The sequence below is a fragment of the Centroberyx affinis genome, unplaced genomic scaffold (genome assembly GCF_046629955.1).
Source record: "Centroberyx affinis isolate AG114_WGS23_722 - 3 ecotype Tasmania unplaced genomic scaffold, CSIRO-AGI_Caff_v1 ptg001099l_1, whole genome shotgun sequence".
Lineage (NCBI taxonomy): Eukaryota > Metazoa > Chordata > Actinopteri > Beryciformes > Berycidae > Centroberyx > Centroberyx affinis.
Window position 1 is genome coordinate 207,258 of NW_027279643.1, and position 22,360 is coordinate 229,617.

Below are 22,360 nucleotides of genomic sequence, written 5' to 3' on the forward strand. Positions count from 1 at the left end.
AGGCAGAATGATGCATGCTGTTCTGATTTAGAAACATCTCTACTTAAACAATGAAGAATTCTCAATTTTCTCAACTCTGCACTATTTCCCAAACTGTACATGAGACGAACTTTTTCTGATCTTTTCGGAATTCATTGTGAGGATAAAATGAGGACTTTTCTTCTTCATAGGAGTCAGAACTGAGGGTAAAACACACTGGAGGACTTCCTCTCTACATAGAGCCTGGTATCAGTGATGAGACGAGAGCTTCCTGTTATTTGCTGTAACTACAACACTTCCTCTTTGTCGATCTCCAGCAGCCTGAATACCTGACAAGACCAAACTCTGTGATGGACCATGGAGCTGCAGGAGATGAAGATTTTCATCTTTTTCATAGGTAACTTTTTTAACTGCATAACTGATGTAACTGCTGTTTATTCTTCACTTGATTGTGGCTTATAGAGCATGCTGTTCTGGCATGATCAGAAATAGTCTGTTTTAAATTCTTATATATTTTAGAGGCTGTTTTTAAATGAATGTGTTGTATTATTGTGCTGTTTAATCATACTATGTCCCTTATTTATTTGCTGACTTCTTGTCTTACAAAGGTTTCACTTGCTCTCTTTAAAAATATTTAACCCAGATTGTTTTGTAAACTAAACTCATACAGATGTGTTGAAAAATGGCACACAGACATTGTACTGATAATATCACATAATATCAGATGTCATTTTTAAACACATCTGCATGTATAGTTAGGGTTATTTCAGCTTATTATTAAATTTGACTGACTAACAAAAAGTTTGAAAGATTACAAAAGAGGAAAAAAGGCACAAAAACTTGTGGTAGTAAAGGTAAGAAAATTAATTTTGATAGAACTGACTGAAAAAACAAAGCACAAAACCATCTCATGCTGAAATTGCAAGTAGTAAGTAATAATCAGATATTTTAATAGAACTTATAACAATCAATGTTTCATATATTGGGCATTAATGCACATTTTCATATGTTTCGAAGAGAGCCCTTGTTCTCTAAAGGATTAATAAGGAAAATGTTTCATCTACATATAATATGAATTTGAATGAACTGCTGTGGCAGGTAGATAAAGACTGGGACTGTCATATTTAAATATGAGTGGAACAACAGAGCACTATTGCTGTTCTCATACTCACCTTTTTTCTTTTTTTTTTTTACCAAACTCTTTCTCAGTGGTTTGTACGCTGTCTGACATCACAGATTTACAAGTGGGACAAACTCTTCTGTCTAATTTCTGACTGTAGAGAAGAGCAGAGAAGGTTCAGTATAGATCAAAGTGTCTTTGAACAACAAACTTACTGAAGCTCTGAAATTTAGTGGCATGAACCATTCAAAGCAGACTTAACATCTTTATTAAAGTCAACAGAGAAGTCTGACCAAGTGAAGACAAGAGACTGAGGAGAGTTTTAAGATGAGATGAAACTTCATTGATCCCTGTGGGAAAATTAGGTCGTCACAGCAGCAAAAGCTCTACAATTCAGCAGGAAAAAAAATAGAAAAAAAAAACATCCTGTCTGATGGTGATGAAGATTCATGACGGTATAGCCTGCTTTCTATGGTACTCATTTTTCATGGTAGTACAGTGGTTCTCAATGTGGTGTCCGGGGACCACCAGGGGTCCTTGAGGGGGTTCCAGAGGTCCCCAGCAAATTGATGAATTGTTAAACATTATTTCATTTACAAGAAGTGAACACAATTAGAGAATGTAGAGGAATGACTGTTTTGATCATAGTTTCACTGTTATCTCTCTACCTACAATACAGATAGTCATGGAATTCTGGACAAAATCATATCTAACAATAAATATATTCTCAGATTTGGATTCAAGAGACAAAATCTCATCAAATGGGGGTCTGTGGCCCTAATGTGGACTATAGGGTCCTTGATATGAAAAAGGTTGAGAATCACTGTGGTAGAATATCATTCTGTTAATTGGGCCTCTATATGAATGGAAGGGGATATTGATATCATATCCTGTGTATTGAAAAAGTTTACCATATTTGTCATTTATATGTGTATAAGTATAGCTGTGTATAAACACAATGCTGTTTTATGTGCCTGCTGGCAAAAAATCTCAAAGATTTCTCAACCGGTAAAGACAAGACTGAAGAAACCTTTGAACCTAATTCTCATAATTCAGAGCAGATTCAAAAATGACTCTCAAATTTTGTTCAGCCAGTTCAACCCCCATGGAACCAGCTCCAGCTGCCTCTAACATACTTATAAATATATATTTTTCTCTTGATCTAATAGGGTTCAGACAATATTTATTTTTTAAGGCTGATACTGATACCAATTTTGTTGGATTAAAGCTGCAGATAGCTGATAGTTTGTGCTGATAATCAATACCCAATAGCTTCCATTAATGAACAGTCACTGCTGGTTCCTATAGAAATGAGTGAGAAGATTTAGCCACACCCCCAAATCTGTGATGCACCACCAATGAATAACTGCACAACTCAACTGAAAATATAGTGAAGAAGCAAGAAAACAAGACAGTTAACACACCACAGGGGATTTTCTGCAGATATGGGTATATTTTCTTCTTTCTATGAGAGTTTGTTGTTTACCATTCATTGTCAATGGATCAGCTCCAGGTTGTACATCTCAATAACATCACAGTAGTCTTTCTTGGTTATGTGGCTTCTGACTTTGGCTGAACTGCTCTAATGCAGAGGAATATCATGAAAATGATCAAATTGAGGAGTATCTGTCTTAAATGGTGTCATGCTGATCTCTTCTGGATTTCACATGTTCTCATCAATGGTTTTGACCTTGTACTGACTGTTGTATCACTCATTATTTTACAGTAATGAGCTCAGCTGCTACACAGAAAGTAAAGAAGAACCTGACATGCACTGAGGGAGGATCCATCACTCTACCTGACCCTGTTGTAGAGTCTGGATTTCTTTCACATGGAGCAGTAGTTATTGCTATGGTGAATAAAAGAGAAAGCCAGATATGGGAGGAAAGTTTCAGAGACAGACTTCTCTGGAACAACAACGCTGGACTCTTTACAATCACAGGGCTACAGAGAGATGACTCAGGGATTTATATAATTGATCCTAAAGGAGGAAGTGTTCCTACATCATATCGACTCTCTGTGTATGGTAAGTCACATTCATTTCTAAATATTTTTTTCATAGCGTACAGTAAGTCACATTTGTTTCTAAATATTTATTCTGTGGTAACTGTACCATGATTTTCAACATCAAAAAAGAGAAAGACACTTCATTCCTCTATATTACACTATGAAAAGTAAAAGTAATATTGTGAAAATTGAACCTTATTGAGACTCTGCATCTTCACACGTTAGCTGCAAATTTGATCATACCATAATTATTTTCATATGCAAATGAACAAAATCTCATTGTCATATAAGCAGTGCTTCTATGTATGTAGAGAGATAGATAGATAGATAGATAGATAGATAGAGAGATATAATTTTATTTATGCGTCACTCCTCAGCGTACAGATCAAACAGAGCAACAAACACATTACCACAATAAAAAAAGGTTGAGGACCACTCACTTCGAGTTATGAGACACAGACTAAAAATAAATACACATGAAAAGATACTACAGAGAATAAATATACGATACATACATACACACAAATATACAAACACTTAAGTACAAACATTCATACAGATACATATAGATACACATATACATACATACGCACACACACACACACACACACACACACACACAAAGAATAGAGGTCATATTATAAAACAATCTTAGTATTGCATTATAAAATTTAGACACTCATGAATGAACGTCTTCTGTTAAGGATGAGCTGGCAATTTGTATATGTTTGTATATGTTTGTATATGTATGTTTTATGATATAATGTGTATTTGCTAATGGTTCTCTCTAATTCTTTCTTTTGAATCTGCATCAAATTCCTCCCAGAAGCTGCACCAACACCTGGTGTGAACAGATCCAGAGTGAGCGCTGACAGCTGCACCTTGGTGTGTTCTGTGGAGAAGGCTCATGAGACCACACTGTACTGGATCAAAGGAGAGGAGATACTGAACCAGACCAGCACTGGTCCCTCTCTGCCTCTCACTGTAGACAAGCAAGACTTCAACTCCTCTTATAGATGTGTGGCTGCCAACCCTGCTGCTGATGAAAAGACACTTCCAGTCAACATTAAGACATTCTGCAGTGAGGAAAACAATACAGACGAGACAAGTAAGGCAAATCACATCACTGTTTTTAACTAAACTCTTATGTTTCCAAAGGCTTATGACACATAATGTTTTGTATTTTGCTGATCATTGTAAATCTTTCTGACAGGTGAGAATAACAGTGAATCCTGGCTATTCCTATTTCCCATGGTTGTGTTTCTAAGTATCATTTTCATCACTGGAATATATTTTGAGAGAAAGAGAAAGAGCGACAGACAGTTGCAAGGCAGGTATTTATCATCACATGAATATAACACAGTACTTTACTTCACACATAGCTTTTATACATATCCTGTTTACAAAAAAAAATGTTTTAATGAATCGTTGATAACAACCTGAAATAAAAACCTTATGGTACGAAATGTGTCTGCATAAGGAAGCTTTGTTTTCTGATCAGAGGTTTAGTTGTTTACAGCTACTTCTGACAGCATACTGTATACTGGCCTGGGATCTGCTACACTGTCAACATGTACTGATATGAATATGAATTGACTGAACTGAGCATACAGCTGTAAGACAGAAGTGGACTTCTTATCCACAGACACTGATGAAGGCTGGAGAGCTGAGGACATTTTGTCTGTCATAAAATAAAAAGTTACTTAAAAATATCCTCGCTGTCCAGTGAGAAACTTTAAATACTTTTTTTAATGTATACATTATACTTTTTTTTTATTATATTTATGAGGTTCTGTATCCTCTTTCTGTCACTGTCTTTCTTTTTCATGGCCCTGAACTGTTTGTAATCATGTTGGTAAAGCACTTTTGGTTACATTGTTGTATGAAATGTTACAAAATAAAATTTGATTTGATTTTGATTGAGTGAGACCCCCATTACTGTAACTTTTAACAAAGGCATAGTCAAAAATGAATAATAATGAAGATATCGATTTCAACAGTTCAATAGAAAAAACATTTGCAACATTTTAATATTTTCCTAGTTCTCTGTTTTTGAAGTCAACCCTCAACCCTATGAAATGAAACATTTCATTATTGTTTGTGATTGTGTCATTAACTTTAATCAGTTAAGTACAAGTTATAAAAACATCACCCTGCATATATTATATATTACCCTGCATGTGATTCTGGTCAACTTTACTGCCCTCTAGAGGCTTTACTGTACTGACACCTCCTACACAGAAGGTAGTGTGTGTCACTGCTTGTGTTCCACAAAACATTGTTCTTGAGGACAAGTTCTGAGGAAGGCCACCAAAATGAGGCAGAAACATGTCAGTATGGCTCCTATGAAAAAAACTATGGTCAGAATACAAAAAATAATTGAAAGGAACCAGCAGAATAAAGAAATGAGGAGTCGGAGCTTGTTTTCAGTGTTACTCCTGCCCTAGTTAAGGTGGTGGTTTGTTTTCAGCTTCTACACTGAAGCTGTTTTGATGGCTGGTGGCTCCCCAACACCTTATTGATCTGTAAGTCAGTTGGCAGCAGCTCCCCCTTGTGTCCTCTTTTATGGATTACACCTTTATTCAGTCAGAGCCATGATAGGCAGCTTTTACACAAGAGGAGAAAAAAGATTTTTGCTTCTTTGTGGCACAGATTCATCTTTCTCTGATGTCCTTCCTCAACTATGTGAGAATAAATAAATACAGAAATACTGCCAGTCTGTGGCATTTATAATTGAATCTTTCACCAGAGGGGTCAGAGTGCACAGGCAGCCAAGTGGAACTCCACTGGAGCAGGTAGAACTTTAGTGTCTTGCTCAAAGACACTTCAGCAAGCAACAGTCAAGCTTTAGGCCAGTTATTGGTCTGTAAAGGTTTTTCTGAATGGTGTCATGCTCCACCTATACTGGCTCTGGTTGCTTCCTACATTTGGCTGACTCAAAGACATACTTTTCATGGACTTCTTGCTTGTTTTGTACCTTCTTCTTCAAAAGAATTTGTTCATGCAAGTGTCAGTTATCAGAAGTAGAAGCTGCTTAAGTCTACTATAGATGAATCAGTTAACAAAGCTCTCATCAATCTGCTTCAACACTCCAAACCTGTCCAAACATGTCTACCTGTGCACTCACAACAGCTCAAGTCTGCACTTGTTTTGATAGTAGGTTAACTTTCAACTGAAGAAATTAATATCAATGGTTGATATTAATTTATCATGATTCATACTTCATAGCAGTTATTTTTAGTAGATACATACAGAACATTGTAACTGTTCCCTGTAGTTTTTCAGCAACACAGATTTAGGCAAATATTGACCTCATGACAACTTTCTTCTTTACTGTGAATGTTGACGAATATTCAGACTTTAGCAGGTTTTTTATTCCAAAATGGTCATTATCATTGCAAAGTTAAACATTGATATGCTATTGTTAAAACTATTACTAAACTGAAGTATGATAAAACTATTTCGACAACTTTCTGATGCAGGATGTGTGTGAAACTGAGGTCAAACCCTTCTCTGTGGTCCAGGTATCTGTTTCCATAGAAACACAAGTGAACAAAGTGGTTTTAGGGGGTGGATGCAGTCTCTAAGCTTTGACTCGTGTTGTGGTCGGAGAGATGGCTAGAATAGCAATCTGTCCGATTATGCTAAAGTGGGACAGGAAGCATATAGCATGACAAACAGTCAAACAGAGAAACTGCACAAGAGATCAACATTTGTCTGTTTGCCCACATCATCTTTGCAGAATGGTCCAACAAGATCTGTCAGCATGTACCATGCAGAATGTAACGGCATTTGATCAATAGGCAGCGCTATTCGCTTGAACCCTGTCTATTGCCCGTCTATTATTATTATTATCATTAATATTATGATTACTAATAATGGATTCTCCAGTCTCCTCCCTTATCTGGTTCGTTGCAACACCAAGATATCAAAATATTCCAGTGGGGAACGATACAGATTGAGAAGGCAGAATGATGCATGCTGTTTGGATTCAGAAACATCTCTACTTAAAACAATGAAGAATTCACTAGTTTCTCAACTCTGCACTATTTCTCAAAACTGTACATGAGAGGAACTTTTTCTGATCTTGATGGAATTCATTGTGAGGATAAAATGAAGACTTTTCTTCTTCATAGGAGTCAGAACTGAGGGTAAAACACACTGGAGGACTTCCTCTCTACATGGGGCCTGGTATCAGTGATGAGACGAGAGCTTCCTGTTATTTGCTGTAACTACAACACTTCCTCTTTGTCGATCTCCAGCAGCCTGAATACCTGACAAGACCAAACTCTGTGATGGACCATGGAGCTGCAGGAGATGAAGATTTTCATCTTTTTCATAGGTAACTTTTTAACTGCATAACTGATGTAACTGCTGTTTATTCTTCACTTGATTGTGGCTTATAGAGCATGCTGTTCTGGCGTGATCAGAAATTGTCTGTTTTAAATTCTTCTATATTTTAGAGGCTGTTTTTAAATGAATGTGTTGTGTTATTGTGCTGTTTAATTATTAATTATGTCCCTTATTTATTTGCTCACTTCTTGTCTTACAAAGGTTTCACTTGCTCTCTTTAAAAAGATTTAACCCAGAATCTTTTGTAAACTAAACTCATACAGATGTGTTGAAATATGGCACACAGACACTGTACTGATAATATCACATCATTTCAGATGTCATTTTTAATCACATCTGCATGTATAGTTAGGGTCATTTCAGCTTATTATTAAATTTGACTGACTAACAAAAAGTTTGAAAGATTACAAAGGAGGAAAAAAGGCACAAAAACTTTTGGTAGTAAAGGTAAGAAAATAAATTTTGATAGAACTGACTGAAAAAACAAAGCACAAAACCATCTCATGCTGAAATTGCAAGTAGTAAGTAATAATCAGATATTTTAATAGAACTTATAACAATCAATGTTTCATATATTGGGCATTAATGCACATTTTCATATGTTTCGAAGAGAGCCCTTGTTCTCTAAAGGATTAATAAGGAAAATGTTTCATCTACATATAATATGAATTTCAAGGAACTGCTGTGGCAGGTAGATAAAGACTGGGACTGTCATATTTAAATATGAGTGGAACAACAGAGCATTATTGCTGTTCTCATACTTACCTTTTCCACCTTTACCAAATGTCTTGTATGCTGCCAGACATTACACATTTACAAGTGGGACAAACTCTTCTGTCTAATTTCTGACTATAGAGAACAGCAGAGAAGGTTCAGTATAGATCAAAGTGTCTTTGAACAACAAACTTACTGAAGCTCTGAAATTTAGTGGCATTAACCATTCAAAGCAGACTTAACATCTTTATAAAAGTCAACAGAGAAGTCTGACCAAGTGAAGACAAGAGACTGAGGAGAGTTTTAAGATGAGATGAAACTTCATTGATCCCTGTGGGGAAATGAGGTTGTCACAGCAGCAAAAGCTCTACAATTCAGCAGGAAAAAAAACATTAAAAAAAAACATCCTGTCTAATGGGGATGAAGATTTATGATGGGAAGGGATATTGACATCATATCCTGCGTATTGAAAAATCTTACCATATTTGTTATTTATATGTGTATAAGTATAGCTGTGTATAAACACAATGCTGTTTTATGTGCCCGCTGGCAAAAAATCTCAAAGATTTCTCAACTTGTAAAGTCAAGACTGAAGAAACCTTTGAACCTAATTCTCATAATTCAGAGCAGATTCAAAAATGACTCTCAAATTTTGTTCAGCCAGTTCAACCCCCATGGAACCAGCTCCAGCTGCCTCTAACATACTTATAAATATATATTTTTCTCTTGATCTAATAGGGTTCAGACAATATGTATTTTTTAAGGCTGATACTGATACCAAGTTTGTTGGATTAAAGCTGCAGATAGCTGATAGTTTGTGCTGATAATCAATACCCAATAGCTTCCATTAATGAACAGTCACTGCTGGTTCCTATAGAAATGAGTGAGAAGATTTAGCCACGCCCCCAAATCTGTGATGCACCACCAATGAATAACTGCACAACTCAACTGAAAATATAGTGAAGAAGCAAGAAAACAAGACAGTTAACACACCACAGGGGATTTTCTGCAGATATGGGTATATTTTCTTCTTTCTATGAGATTCTGTTGTTTACCATTCATTGTCAATGGACCAGCTCCAGGTTGTGCATCTCAATAACATCACAGTAGTCTTTCTTGGTTATGTGGCTTCTGGCTTTGGCTGAACTGCTCTAATGCAGAGGAATATCATGAAAATGATCAAATTGAGGAGTATCTGTCTTAAATGGTGTCATGCTGATCTCTTCTGGATTTCACATGTTCTCATCAATGGTTTTGACCTTGTACTGACTGTTGTATCACTCATTATTTTTACAGTAATGACCTCAGCTGCTACTGAGGAAATAAAGAAGAACCTGACATGCACTGAGGGAGGATCCATCACTCTACCTGACCCTGTTGTGGAGTCTGGATTTCTTTTATATGGAAGAGAGATTATTGCTTCGGTGGCTGACAGGAGAAGCCAGATATTGAAGGATAGTTTCAGAGACAGACTTCTCTGGGACAACAACACTGGACACTTTAGATTCACCAGACTGCAAACAGGTGACTCAGGGATTTATACAATTAATCATAAAGGAGGTGTTACATCATACCAACTCTCTGTGTATGGTAAGTCACATTTGCTTCTGCTGGTAATAACTTATAATACAAGTTCCTACATTTTTTGGCGGATTTTGTTTTCTGTGGCAATGGCACCTTGGTCTTCGCAAGCCAAGAGCCAGAGCAAATAAAAGAAAGACATTTCTTGCCTCTATGCTATGGAACTTTGTTATTTTATCAGATCAACTCTGTTTTTTATTGATCAATATCTAATGAATAACTAGAACTAGTTCCTACATCACATCAACTCTCTCTGTATGGTAAGTCACATTCATTTCTAAATATTTTTTTCATAGCGTACTGTAAGTCACATTTGTTTCTAAGTATTTATTCTGTGGAAACTGTACCATGATTTTCAACAGCAAAAAAGAGAAAGACATTTCATTCCTCTATACTACACTATGAAACTTTGTCACGGTTTGGCAAAAATGATTTTGCACAGATCAAGTCTGTTTTTATATTGAACAATCACTAATTAATTAAAAAAGTAAAAGTAATATTGTGAAATCTGAACTTTATTGAGACTCTGCATCTTCACACGTTAGCTGCAAATTTGATCATACCATAATTATTTTCATATGCAAATGAGCGTTGATGATGTCATATGACAAGAGAACATGGACTGCTGTCATACAGTGATATATAATTTAATCTTTTTATTATCATAAGACAACAAAATTGTAATTGTCATATTAGCAGTGATTCTATGTATGTAGAGAGATAGATAGATAGATAGATAGATAGATAGATAGATAGATAGATAGATAGATAGATAGATAGATAGATATAATTTTATTTATGCATCACTCCTCAACGTACAGATGAAACAGAGCAACAAACACATTACCACAATAAAAAAAGGTTGAGGACCACTCACTTCAAGTTATGAGACACAGACTAAAAATAAATACACAAATAAAAAGATACTACAGAGAATAAATATACGATACATACATACACACAAATATACACACACTTAAGTACATACATTCATACAGATACATATAGATACACATATACATACATACGCGCACACACACACACACACACACACACACACACACACACACACACACTCAAAGAATAGAGATCATATTATAAAACAATCTTAGTATTGCATTATAAAATTTAGACACTCATGAATGGACGTCTTTTGTTAAGGATGAGCTGGCAGTTTGTATATGTTTGTATATGTTTGTATATGTTTGTTTTATGATATAATGTATGTTTGCTAACGGTTCTCTCTGTCTATTCTTTCTTTTGAATCTGCACCAAATTCCTCCCAGAAGCTGCACCAAGGCCTGGTGTGAACAGATCCAGAGTGAGCGCTGACAGCTGCACCTTGGTGTGTTTTGTGGAGAAGGCTCATGAGACCACACTGTACTGGATCAAAGGAGAGGAGGTACTGAACCAGACCAGCACTGGTCCCTCTCTGCCTCTCACTGTAGACAAGCAAGACTTCAACTCCTCTTATAGATGTGTGGCTGCCAACCCTGCTGATGAAGAGACACTTCCAGTCAACGTTAAGACATTCTGCAGTGAGGAAAACAATACAGACGAGACAAGTAAGGCAAATCACATCACTGTTTTTAACTAAACTCTTATGTTTCCAAAGGCTTATGGCACATAATGTTTTGTATTTTGCTGATCATTGTAAATCTTTCTGACAGGTGAGAATAACAGTGAATCCTGGCTATTCCTATTTCCCATGGTTGTGTTTCTAAGTGTCATTTTCATCACTGGAATATATTTTGAGAGAAAGAGAAAGAGCGACAGACAGTTGCAAGGCAGGTATTTATCATCACATGAATATAACACAGTACTTTACTTCACACATAGCTTTTATACATATCCTGTTAACACCAAAAAATGTTTGAATGAATCGTTGATAACAACCTGAAATAAAAACCTTATGGTACAAAATGTGTCTGCATAAGGAAGCTTTGTTTTCTGATCAGAGGTTTAGTTGTTTACAGCTACTTCTGACAGCATACTGTATACTGGCCTGGGATCTGCCACACTGTCAACATGTACTGATATGAATATGAATTGACTGAACTGAGCATACAGCTGTAAGACAGAAGTGGACTTCTTATCCACAGACACTGATGAAGGCTGGAGAGCTGAGGACATTTTGTCTGTCATAAAATAAAAAGTTACTTAAAAATATCCTCGCTGTCCAGTGAGAAACTTTAAATACTTTTTTTTAATGTGTACATTATACTTTTTTTTGATTATATTTATGAGGTTCTGTATCCTCTTTCTGTCGCTGTCTTTCTTTTTCATGGCCCTGAACTGTTTGTAATCATGTTGGTAAAGCACTTTTGGTTACATTGTTGTATGAAATGTTACAAAATAAAATTTGATTTGATTTTGATTGGAGTGAGACCCCCATTACTGTCACTTTTCACAAAGTCATAGTCAAAAATGAATAATAATGAAGATATCGATTTCAACAGTTCAATAGAAAAAACATTTGCAACATTTTAACATTTTCCTAGTTCTCTGTTTTTGAAGTCAAACCTCAACCCTATGAAATGAAACATTTCATTATTGTTTGTGATTATAATGTCATTAAATTTAATCAGTTAAGTACAAGTTATAAAAACATCATGTGACTGTAGATCTAAATAAAGGTACAACCTTCACCAACTGTCAGTTAATGTTGTTAGTTGTAATGAAGGATTGTGGGCCTAATTATAGTGAATCTATTGTGATGTGTATTTATACTGCCAGGTGATATTACCCTGCATGTGATTCTGGTCAATTTTACTGCCCTCTAGAGGCTTTACTGTACTGACACCTCCTACACAGAAGGTAGTGTGTGTCACTGTTTATGTTCCACAAAACATTGTTCTTGGGGACAAGTTCTGAGGAAGGCCACCAAAATGAGGCAGAAACATGTCAGTATGGCTCCTATGAAAAGAATGATGGTCAGTACAAAAAATAATTGAAAGGAACCAGCAGAATAAAGAAATGAGGAGTCGGAGCTTGTTTTCAGTGTTACTCCTGCCCTAGTTAAGGTGGTGGTTTGTTTTCAGCTTCTACACTGAAGCTGTTTTGATGGCTGGTGGCTCCCCAACACCTTATTGATCTGTAAGTCAGTTGGCAGCAGCTCCCCCTTGTGTCCTCTTTTATGGATTACACCTTTATTCAGTCAGAGCCATGATAGGCAGCTTTTACACAAGAGGAGAAAAAATATTTTTGCTTCTTTGTGGCACAGATTCATCTTTCTCTGATGTCCTTCCTCAACTATGTGAGAATAAATAAATACAGAAATAGTGCCAGTCTGTGGCATTTATAATTGAATCTTTCACCAGAGGGGTCAGAGTGCACAGGCAGCCAAGTGGAACTCCACTGGAGCAGGTAGGGCTTTAGTGTCTTGCTCAAAGACACTTCAGCAAGCAACAGTCAAGCTTTAGGCCAGTTATTGGTCTGTAAAGGTTTTTCTGAATGGTGTCATGCTCCACCTATACTGGCTCTGGTTGCTTCCTACATTTGGCTGACTCAAAGACATATTTTTCATGGACTTCTTGCTTGTTTTGTACCTTCTTCTTCAAAAGAATTTGTTCATGCAAGTGTCAGTTATCAGAAGTAGAAGCTGCTTAAGTCTTCTATAGATGAATCAGTTAGCAAAGCTCTCATCAATCTGCTTCAACACTCCAAACCTGTCCAAACATGTCTACCTGTGCACTCACAACAGCTCAAGTCTGCACTTGTTTTGATAGTAGGATCACTTTCAACTGAAGAAATTAATATCAATGGTTGATATTAATTTATCATGATTCATATTTCATAGCAGTTATTTTTAGTAGATACATACAGAACATTGTAACTGTTCCCTGTAGTTTTTCAGCAACACAGATTTAGGCAAATATTGACCTCATGACAACTTTCTTCTTTACTGTGAATGTTGACGAATATTCAGACTTTAGCAGGTTTTTTATTCCAAAATGGTCATTATTGTTGCAAAGTTAAACATTGATATGCAAACTATTACTACACTAAATTATGTTAAAACTATTTTGACAACTTTCTGATACAGGATGTGTGTGAACATGAGGTCAAACCCTTCTCTGTGGTCCAGGTATCTGTTTCCATAGAAACACAAGTGAACAAAGTGGTTTTAGGGGGTGGATGCAGTCTCTAAGCTTTGACTCGTGTTGTGGTCGGAGAGATGGCTAGAATAGCAATCTGTCCGATTATGCTAAAGTGGGACAGGAAGCATGTAGCATGACAAACAGTCAAACAGAGAAACTGCACAAGAGATCAACATTTGTCTGTTTGCCCACATCATCTTTGCAGAATGGTCCAACAAGATCTGTCAGCATGTACCATGCAGATAATAATGGATTCTCCAGTCTCCTCCCTTATCTGCTTCACTGCAACACCAAGATATCAAAAATATTCCAGTGGGGAACGATACAGATTGAGAAGGCAGAATGATGCATGCTGTTCGGATTCAGAAACATCTCTACTTAAAATGATGGAAACTTTCCCAGTTTTTCAACTCTGCACTATTTCCCAAAACTGTACATGAGAGGAACTTTTTCTGATCTTGCTGGAATTCATTGTGAGGATAAAATGAGGACTTTTCTTCTTCATAGGAGTCAGAACTGAGGGTAAAACACACTGGAGGAGTTCCTCTCTACATGGAGCCTGGTATCAGTGATGAGACGAGAGCTTCCTGTTATCTGCTGTAACTACAACACTTCCTCTTTGTCGATCTCCAGCAGCCTGAATACCTGACAAGACCAAACTCTGTGATGGACCATGGAGCTGCAGGAGATGAAGATTTTCATCTTTTTCATAGGTAACTTTTTAACTGCATAACTGATGTAACTGCTGTTTATTCTTCACTTGATTGTGATTTATAGTGGGTGCTGTTCTGATCAGAAATTGGCCCATTTTAAATTTGTCTATATTTTAAAGGCTGTTTTTAAATGAATGTGTGTCACATTATTGTGCTGTTAAATAATAGTATGTGCCTTAGTTTTTTTGCTGACTTCTTGTCTTACAAAGGTTTCACTCCCTTGAAAAGGATGTTACCCAGAATGTTTTGTTCCTAACTATAAATGACACAACATGCACTGTATTGATATTATCACATGTTTACGTCATTTTTAAACCCATCTGTACATAGAGTTAGGGTTAAGGGAAAAATAAAACTAAAATATAAGCATGCAAAAGAATATAAAGTAGGTAATAAAGAACTAGAAATAATACAAACAGTAAATATAATAACAATTCAAGCAAAAAGTGATACAACAGACTATAAACAATTTAGGGGTACTGTAAATGTATACTAATCAATTTCAAAACTGATGTAGAGGGAGAATGTGCAGAAATATGCAGAAGTATGTCCAGGAGAAAAGCAGAGCAGCAAATAGATATCAATTTTTGCAGCAAGAATAAGTATATATTAATATAGGCATGTCTAAACATATTTGTCATTTATATGTGATTAAATATAGCTATGTATAAACACAATGTTGTGCTGATAAATAAATCTCAATTGTGGGATTGAGTCAGTCCTCCATTTTCAGCGTTGTTGGTACATTATGTGTCTGTGACCTTAATGAAACTAAATCAACTAAAATAAGTGAAATCAATACATATATAATATTTACTGTCTAACAATATTAAGAAGAACAAACTTGACATTGAGTTAAATCTTGATCTAAATTAGGGTTCAGCCAATATATATTTTTGAAGGCAATACAATGACAATATTTTTGGATTAAAGCTGCTGATAGCTAATATTTTGTGCTGATAATCAATACCCAATAGCTTCCATTAATGAACAGTCACTGCTGGTTCCTATAGAAATGAGTGAGAAGGTTTAGCCACACCCCCAAATCTGTGATGCACCACCAATGAATAACTGCACAACTCAACTGAAAATATAGTGAAGAAGCAAGAAAACAAGACAGTTAACACACCACAGGGGATTTTCTGCAGATATGGGTATATTTTCTTCTTTCTATGAGAGTCTGTTGTTTACCATTCATTGTCAATGGATCAGCTCCAGGTTGTGCATCTCAATAACATCACAGTAGTCTTTCTTGGTTATGTGGCTTCTAGCTTTGGCTGAACTGCTCTAATGCAGAGGAATATCATGAAAATGATCATATTGAGGACTATCTGTCTTAAATGGTGTCATGCTGATCTCTTCTGGATTTCACATGTTCTCATCAGTGGTTTTGACCTTGTACTGACTGTTGTATCACTCATTATTTTACAGTAATGAGCTCAGCTGCTACTGAGGACGTAAAGAAGAACCTGACATGCACTGAGGGAGGATCCATCACTCTACCTGACCCTGTTGTGGAGTCTGGATTTCTTTTATATGGAGGAAAGAATATTGCTTTTGTGACTGACAGGAGAAGCCAGATATGGAAGGAAAGTTTCAGAGACAGAGTTCTCTGGGACAACGACACTGGACTCTTTACAATCACAGGACTACAGAGAGATGACTCAGGGATTTATACAATTGATCCTAAAGAAGGTGTTGTTACATCGTATCGACTCTCTGTGTATGGTAAGTTACATTTGCTTCTACTGGTAATAACTTATAATACAAGTTCCTACATTTTTTGGCGGATTTTGTTTTCTGTGGCAATGGCACCTTGGTCTTCACAAGCCAAGAGCCAGAGCAAACAAAAGAAAAACATTTCTTGCCTCTATGCTATGGAACTTTGTCATTTTATCAGATCAACTCTGTTTTTTATTGAGCAATATCTAATGAATAACTAGAACTAGTTCCTACATCATATCAACTCTCTCTGTATGGTAAGTCACGTTCATTTCTAAATATTTTTCATTTGTTTCAAAGTATTTATTCTGTGGAAACTGTACCATGATTTTCAACAGCAAAAAAAGAGAAAGACATTTCATTCCTCTATACTACACTATGAAACTTTGTCACGGTTTGGCAAAAATGATTTTGCACAGATCAAGTCTGCTTTTATATTGGACGATGCCTAATTAATTAGAAAAGTAAAAGTAATATTGTGAAAATTGAACCTTATTGAGACTCTGCATCTTCACATATTTTATCATACCATTATTATTTTCATATGCAAATGAGTGTTGATGATGTCTCATGACGAAAGAACATGGAATGCTGTCATACAGTGATATATAATTTAATATTTTTATTATCATAAGACAACAATATCACATTGTCATATAAGCAGTGCTTCTATGTATGTAGATAGATAGATAGATAGATAGATAGAGAGATAGATAGATAGATATAATTTTATTTATGTGTCACTCCTCAACGTACAGATGAAACAGAGCAACACATTACCACAATAAAAAAGAGGTTGAGGACCACTCACTTCGAGTTATGAGACACAGACTAAAAATAAATACACATAAAAAAATACTAGAGAATAAATATACGATACATACATACACATAAATATACACACACTTAAGTACATACATTCATACAGATACATGTAGATACACATATATATACATAAACACACACACACACACACACACACACACGCACACACACATTTACTTGCTTGCTTGCTTATGGCAGTCCATTGTTATCGATGATGACTTCATAGCTCCCAGGGGTTTTCAGTGCTTGGTGCGCTCATGCCACTTCGTGTGGCTGTGTAGACCTAGTCGCGATCCACACACTTTTCCACATGTGGGGCAGGTGTGTGTCGGATCTGGCTGGACAGTCCTTGTGGTGCGTGCATGTCGTTGTCTGCGCTTCTCTGCACGTCTCAGGGATGTATTCTCCTCCAGGTGAGAGATACTACCCAGGTAGTTCGGTCTGCTGCTGTCCTTTCCAGGTCTGAAGGTGATATGTTGCACTGCTTCAGGAGCTCCTTCATGTGGTCCTTGTAGCGCTTTTGCTGACCACCGGCAGACCTCTGGCCAGATTGTAGTTGGCTGTAGAGGTTCTGCCGTGGCAGACGAGCTGCAGGCAATGCGGATCACATGACCTGTCTGCATGCCAGAATCACCTCTATGCTGGATAAGTTGGTGCGTTCATATATCTCAGCATAGGGGATGCGGTGCTCCCATGTGATGCCCAGAATCCTTCGCAGACAGCGGATGTGAAATGCCTCCAGGGATCTAATTTGCCGTCTGTATGGTGTCCAGGCTTCAGAGCCATACAGCAGTGTGGACACACATACTGCCTGGTACACTGCTGCCTTGGTTGTTGCTTTCAGGTTTTTGTTGATAAAAACCCTTGACCTTAGGCGACCAAACGCGGCAGAGGCATGGCTGATGCGGGTTTGGATGTCTTCATCAATGTTGCAGCTTCCAGGGGGATGTTGTCGATGTAGAAGACAGGTGTGGTGATCTGGGAAGAGCTTTGTTGGTTGATTATTTGTGTCTTTTTTATGTTGACCTGTAGGCCGACAGCTCTGTCAGTGGCAGCTATCACGCTGAGGGCACGCTGGAGGGACTCAGGGGAGTGGGCAGTCATCGGCATACTGAAGCTCACAGATTTGGAGGGCAGTAGTCTTGGTGGATGCCTGGAGGCGGCGGATGTTGAACAGGTTTCCATCCAGACGGAATTTAATGCTGACTCCATCTGTGCTTTGTAGGTGTTTGTGGGAGATGAGGGTGACTGCTGTGAGGAAGATGTTGAAGATAATAGGGGCTAAGACACATCCTTGTTTCACTCCTACTTTGACGTTGAAGGGGTCAGACTGTTGTCCACTTATTTGAATCCGGGCTTGCATGCCATCATGAAATTGCTGGAGAATGGAGAGGAATTTGGATGGGACCCCAAATCGACTGAGTACGTCCCAGAGTAGCTTTCGACTGTGTTGAATGCCTTTGACAGATCAATGAAAGCCATGTACAGGTCTTGCTTGTGCTCTCTGGACTTCTCCTGAATTTGTCTGGCGACAAAGATCATGTCTGTGGTACTACGGTCCTTCCGGAATCCGCATTGGGTTTCTGGCAAGATGTTTTCTGCAATGTGTGTGGCCAGGCGGAAAACATAACAAGACTCCTACTGTGCCTCCTCGTGTGCCTACTTGTTATGTAACACACACACACACACACACACACACACACACACACACACACACAAAGAATAGTGGTCATATTATAAAACAATCTTAGCATTGCATTATAAAATGTAGACACTCATGAATGAACGTCTTCTGTTTGTATATGTTTGTATATGTATGTTTTTTGATATGATGTATGTTTGCTAATGGTTCTCTCTGTCTATTCTTTCTTTTGAATCTGCACCAAATTCCTCCCAGAACCTGTACCAACACCTGGTGTGAACAGATCCAGAGTGAGCGCTGACAGCTGCACCTTGGTGTGTTTTGTGGAGAAGGCTCATGAGACCACACTGTACTGGATCAAAGGAGAGGAGATACTGAACCAGACCAGCACTGGTCCCTCTCTGCCTCTCACTGTAGACAAGCAAGACTTCAACTCCTCTTATAGATGTGTGGCTGCCAACCCTGCTGCTGATGAAAAGACACTTCCAGTCAACGTTAAGACATTCTGCAGTGAGGAAAACAATACAGACAAGACAAGTAAGGCAAATCACATCATTGTTTTTAACTAAACTCTTATGTTTCCAAAGGCTTATGACACATAATGTTTTGTATTTTGCTGATCATTGTAAATCTTTCTGACAGGTGAGAATAACAGTGAATCCTGGCTATTCCTATTTCCCATGGTTGTGTTTCTAAGTGTCATTTTCATCACTGGAATATATTTTGAGAGAAAGAGAAAGAGCGACAGACAGTTGCAAGACAGGTATTTATTATCACATGAATATAACACAGTGCTTTACTTCACACATAGCTTTTATACATATCCTGTTTACACAAAAAAATGTTTTAATGAATCGTTGATAACAACCTGAAATAAAAACCTTATGGTCCAAAATGTGTCTGCATAAGGAAGCTTTGTTTTCTGATCAGAGGTTTAGTTGTTTACAGCTACTTCTGACAGCATACTGTATACTGGCCTGGGATCTGCTACACTGTCAACATGTACTGATATGAATATGAATTGACTGAACTGAGCATACAGCTGTAAGACAGAAGTGGACTTCTTATCCACAGACACTGATGAAGGCTGGAGAGCTGAGGACATTTTGTCTGTCATAAAATAAAAAGTTACTTAAAAATATCCTCGCTGTCCAGTGAGAAACTTTAAATACTTTTTTTTAATGTATACATTATACTTTTTTTAAATTATATTTATGAGGTTCTGTATCCTCTTTCTGTCACTGTCTTTCTTTTTCATGGCCCTGAACTGTTTGTAATCATGTTGGTAAAGCACTTTTGGTTCCATTGTTGTATGAAATGTTACAAAATAAAATTTGATTTGATTTTGATTGAGTGAGACCCCCATTACTGTCACTTTTCACAAAGTCATAGTCAAAAATGAATAATAATGAAGATATCGATTTCAACAGTTCAATAGAAAAAACATTTGCAACATTTTAACATTTTCCTAGTTCTCTGTTTTTGAAGTAAACCCTCAACCCTATGAAATGAAACATTTCATTATTGTTTGTGATTGTGTCATTAAATTTAATCAGTTAAGTACAAGTTATAAAAACATCACCCTGCATATATTAGATATTACCCTGCATGTGATTCTGGTCAATTTTACTGCCCTCTAGAGGCTTTACTGTACTGACACCTCCTACACAGGAGGTAGTGTGTGTATGAGGTAGAAACATGTCAGTATGGCTCCTATGAAAAGAATGATGGTCAGTACAAAAAATAATTGAAAGGAACCAGCAGAATAAAGAAATGAGGAGTCAGAGCTTGTTTTCATTGTTACTTCTGCCCTAGTTAAGGTGGTGGTTTGTTTTCAGCTTCTACACTGAAGCTGTTTTGATGGCTGGTGGCTCCCCAACACCTTATTGATCTGTAAGTCAGTTGGCAGCAGCTCCCCCTTGTGTCCTCTTTCATGGATCACACCTTTATTCAGTCAGAGCCATGATAGGCAGCTTTTACACAAGAGGAGAAAAAAGATTTTTGCTTCTTTGTGGCACAGATTCATCTTTCTCTGATGTCCTTCCTCAACTATGTGAGAATAAATAAATACAGAAATACTGCCAGTCTGTGGCATTTATAATTGAATCTTTCACCAGAGGGGTCAGAGTGCACAGGCAGCCAAGTGGAACTCCACTGGAGCAGGTAGAACTTTAGTGTCTTGCTCAAAGACACTTCAGCAAGCAACAGTCAAGCTTTAGGCCTGTTATTGGTCTGTAAAGGTTTTTCTGAATGGTGTCATGCTCCACCTATACTGGCTCTGGTTGCTTCCTACATTTGGCTGACTCAAAGATATACTTTTCATGGACTTCTTGCTTGTTTTGTACCTTCTTCTTCAAAAGAATTTGTTCATGCAAGTGTCAGTTATCAGAAGTAGAAGCTGCTTAAGTCTACTATAGATGAATCAGTTAACAAAGCTCTCATCAATCTGCTTCAACACTCCAAACCTGTCCAAACATGTCTACCTGTGCACTCACAACAGCTCAAGTCTGCACTTGTTTTGATAGTAGGTTAACTTTCAACTGAAGAAATTCATATCAATGGTTGATATTAATTTATCATGATTCATACTTCATAGCAGTTATTTTTAGTAGATACATACAGAACATTGTAACTGTTCCCTGTAGTTTTTCAGCAACACAGATTTAGGCAAATATTGACCTCATGACAACTTTCTTCTTTAATGTGAATGTTGACGAATATTCAGACTTTAGCAGGTTTTTTATTCCAAAATGGTCATTATCGTTGCAAAGTTAAACATTGATATGCAAACTATTACTACACTAAAGTATGTTAAAACTATTTTGACAACTTTCTGATGCAGGATGTGTGTAAAACTGAAGTCAAACCCTTCTCTGTGGTCCAGTTATCTGTTTCCATAGAAACGCAAGTGAGCAAAGAGTGGTTTTAGGGGGTGGATGCAGTCTCTAAGCTTTGACTCGTGTTGTGGTCGGAGAGATGGCTAGAATAGCAATCTGTCCGATTATGCTAAAGTGGGACAGGAAGCATATAGCATGACAAGCAGCCAAACAGAGAAACTGCACAAGGGATCAACATTTGTCTGTTTGCCCACATCATCTTTGCAGAATGGTCCAACAAGATCTGTCAGCATGTACCATGCAGAATGTAACGGCATTTGATCAATAGGCAGCGCTATTCGCTTGAACCCTGTCTATTGCCTGTCTATTATTATTATTATCATTAATATTATGATTACTAATAATGGATTCTTCAATCTCCTTCCTTATCTGGTTCGTTGCAACACCAAGATATCAAAATATTCCAGTGGGGAACGATACAGATTGAGAAGGCAGAATGATGCATGCTGTTCTGATTCAGAAACATCTCTACTCAAAACAATGAAGAATTCTCAATTTTCTCAACTCTGCACTATTTCCCAAAACTGTACATGAGAGGAACTTTTTCTGATCTTGATGGAATTCATTGTGAGGATAAAATGAGGACTTTTCTTCTTCATAGGAGTCAGAACTGAGGGTAAAACACACTGGAGGACTTCCTCTCTGCATGGAGCCTGGTATCAGTGATGAGACGAGAGCTTCCTGTTATCTGCTGTAACTACAACACT

General features: G+C 37.2%; 2 protein-coding genes across 3 annotated transcripts; both read left to right on the plus strand.

Annotated features, from left to right (window-relative positions):
• The first annotated feature begins 269 nt into the window (after positions 1–269).
• On the plus strand, positions 270–4,955 carry LOC139647696 (CD48 antigen-like). 2 transcript variants are annotated; one of them, XM_071523646.1, is made up of 4 exons: positions 270–376; positions 2,826–3,125; positions 3,933–4,214; positions 4,320–4,955. In XM_071523646.1, the coding sequence occupies exons 1-4, from the start codon at positions 337–339 to the stop codon at positions 4,547–4,549; spliced, it is 852 nt and encodes a 283-aa protein (XP_071379747.1). In that variant the 5' UTR covers positions 270–336; the 3' UTR covers positions 4,550–4,955. The 2 variants fall into 2 exon arrangements, with proteins under 2 accessions (XP_071379747.1, XP_071379748.1); XM_071523647.1 differs by having other exon boundaries at positions 3,933–4,432.
• A 2,203-nt stretch (positions 4,956–7,158) lies between these two features.
• LOC139647694 (SLAM family member 7-like) lies at positions 7,159–22,326 on the plus strand. Its single transcript, XM_071523641.1, has 6 exons — positions 7,159–7,257; positions 7,369–7,448; positions 9,470–9,763; positions 19,012–19,293; positions 19,399–19,519; positions 22,255–22,326. Exons 2-6 carry the CDS (start codon positions 7,409–7,411, stop codon positions 22,265–22,267), a joined length of 750 nt encoding a protein of 249 aa, XP_071379742.1. The 5' UTR covers positions 7,159–7,257; positions 7,369–7,408; the 3' UTR covers positions 22,268–22,326.
• Positions 22,327–22,360: the final 34 nt, after the last annotated feature.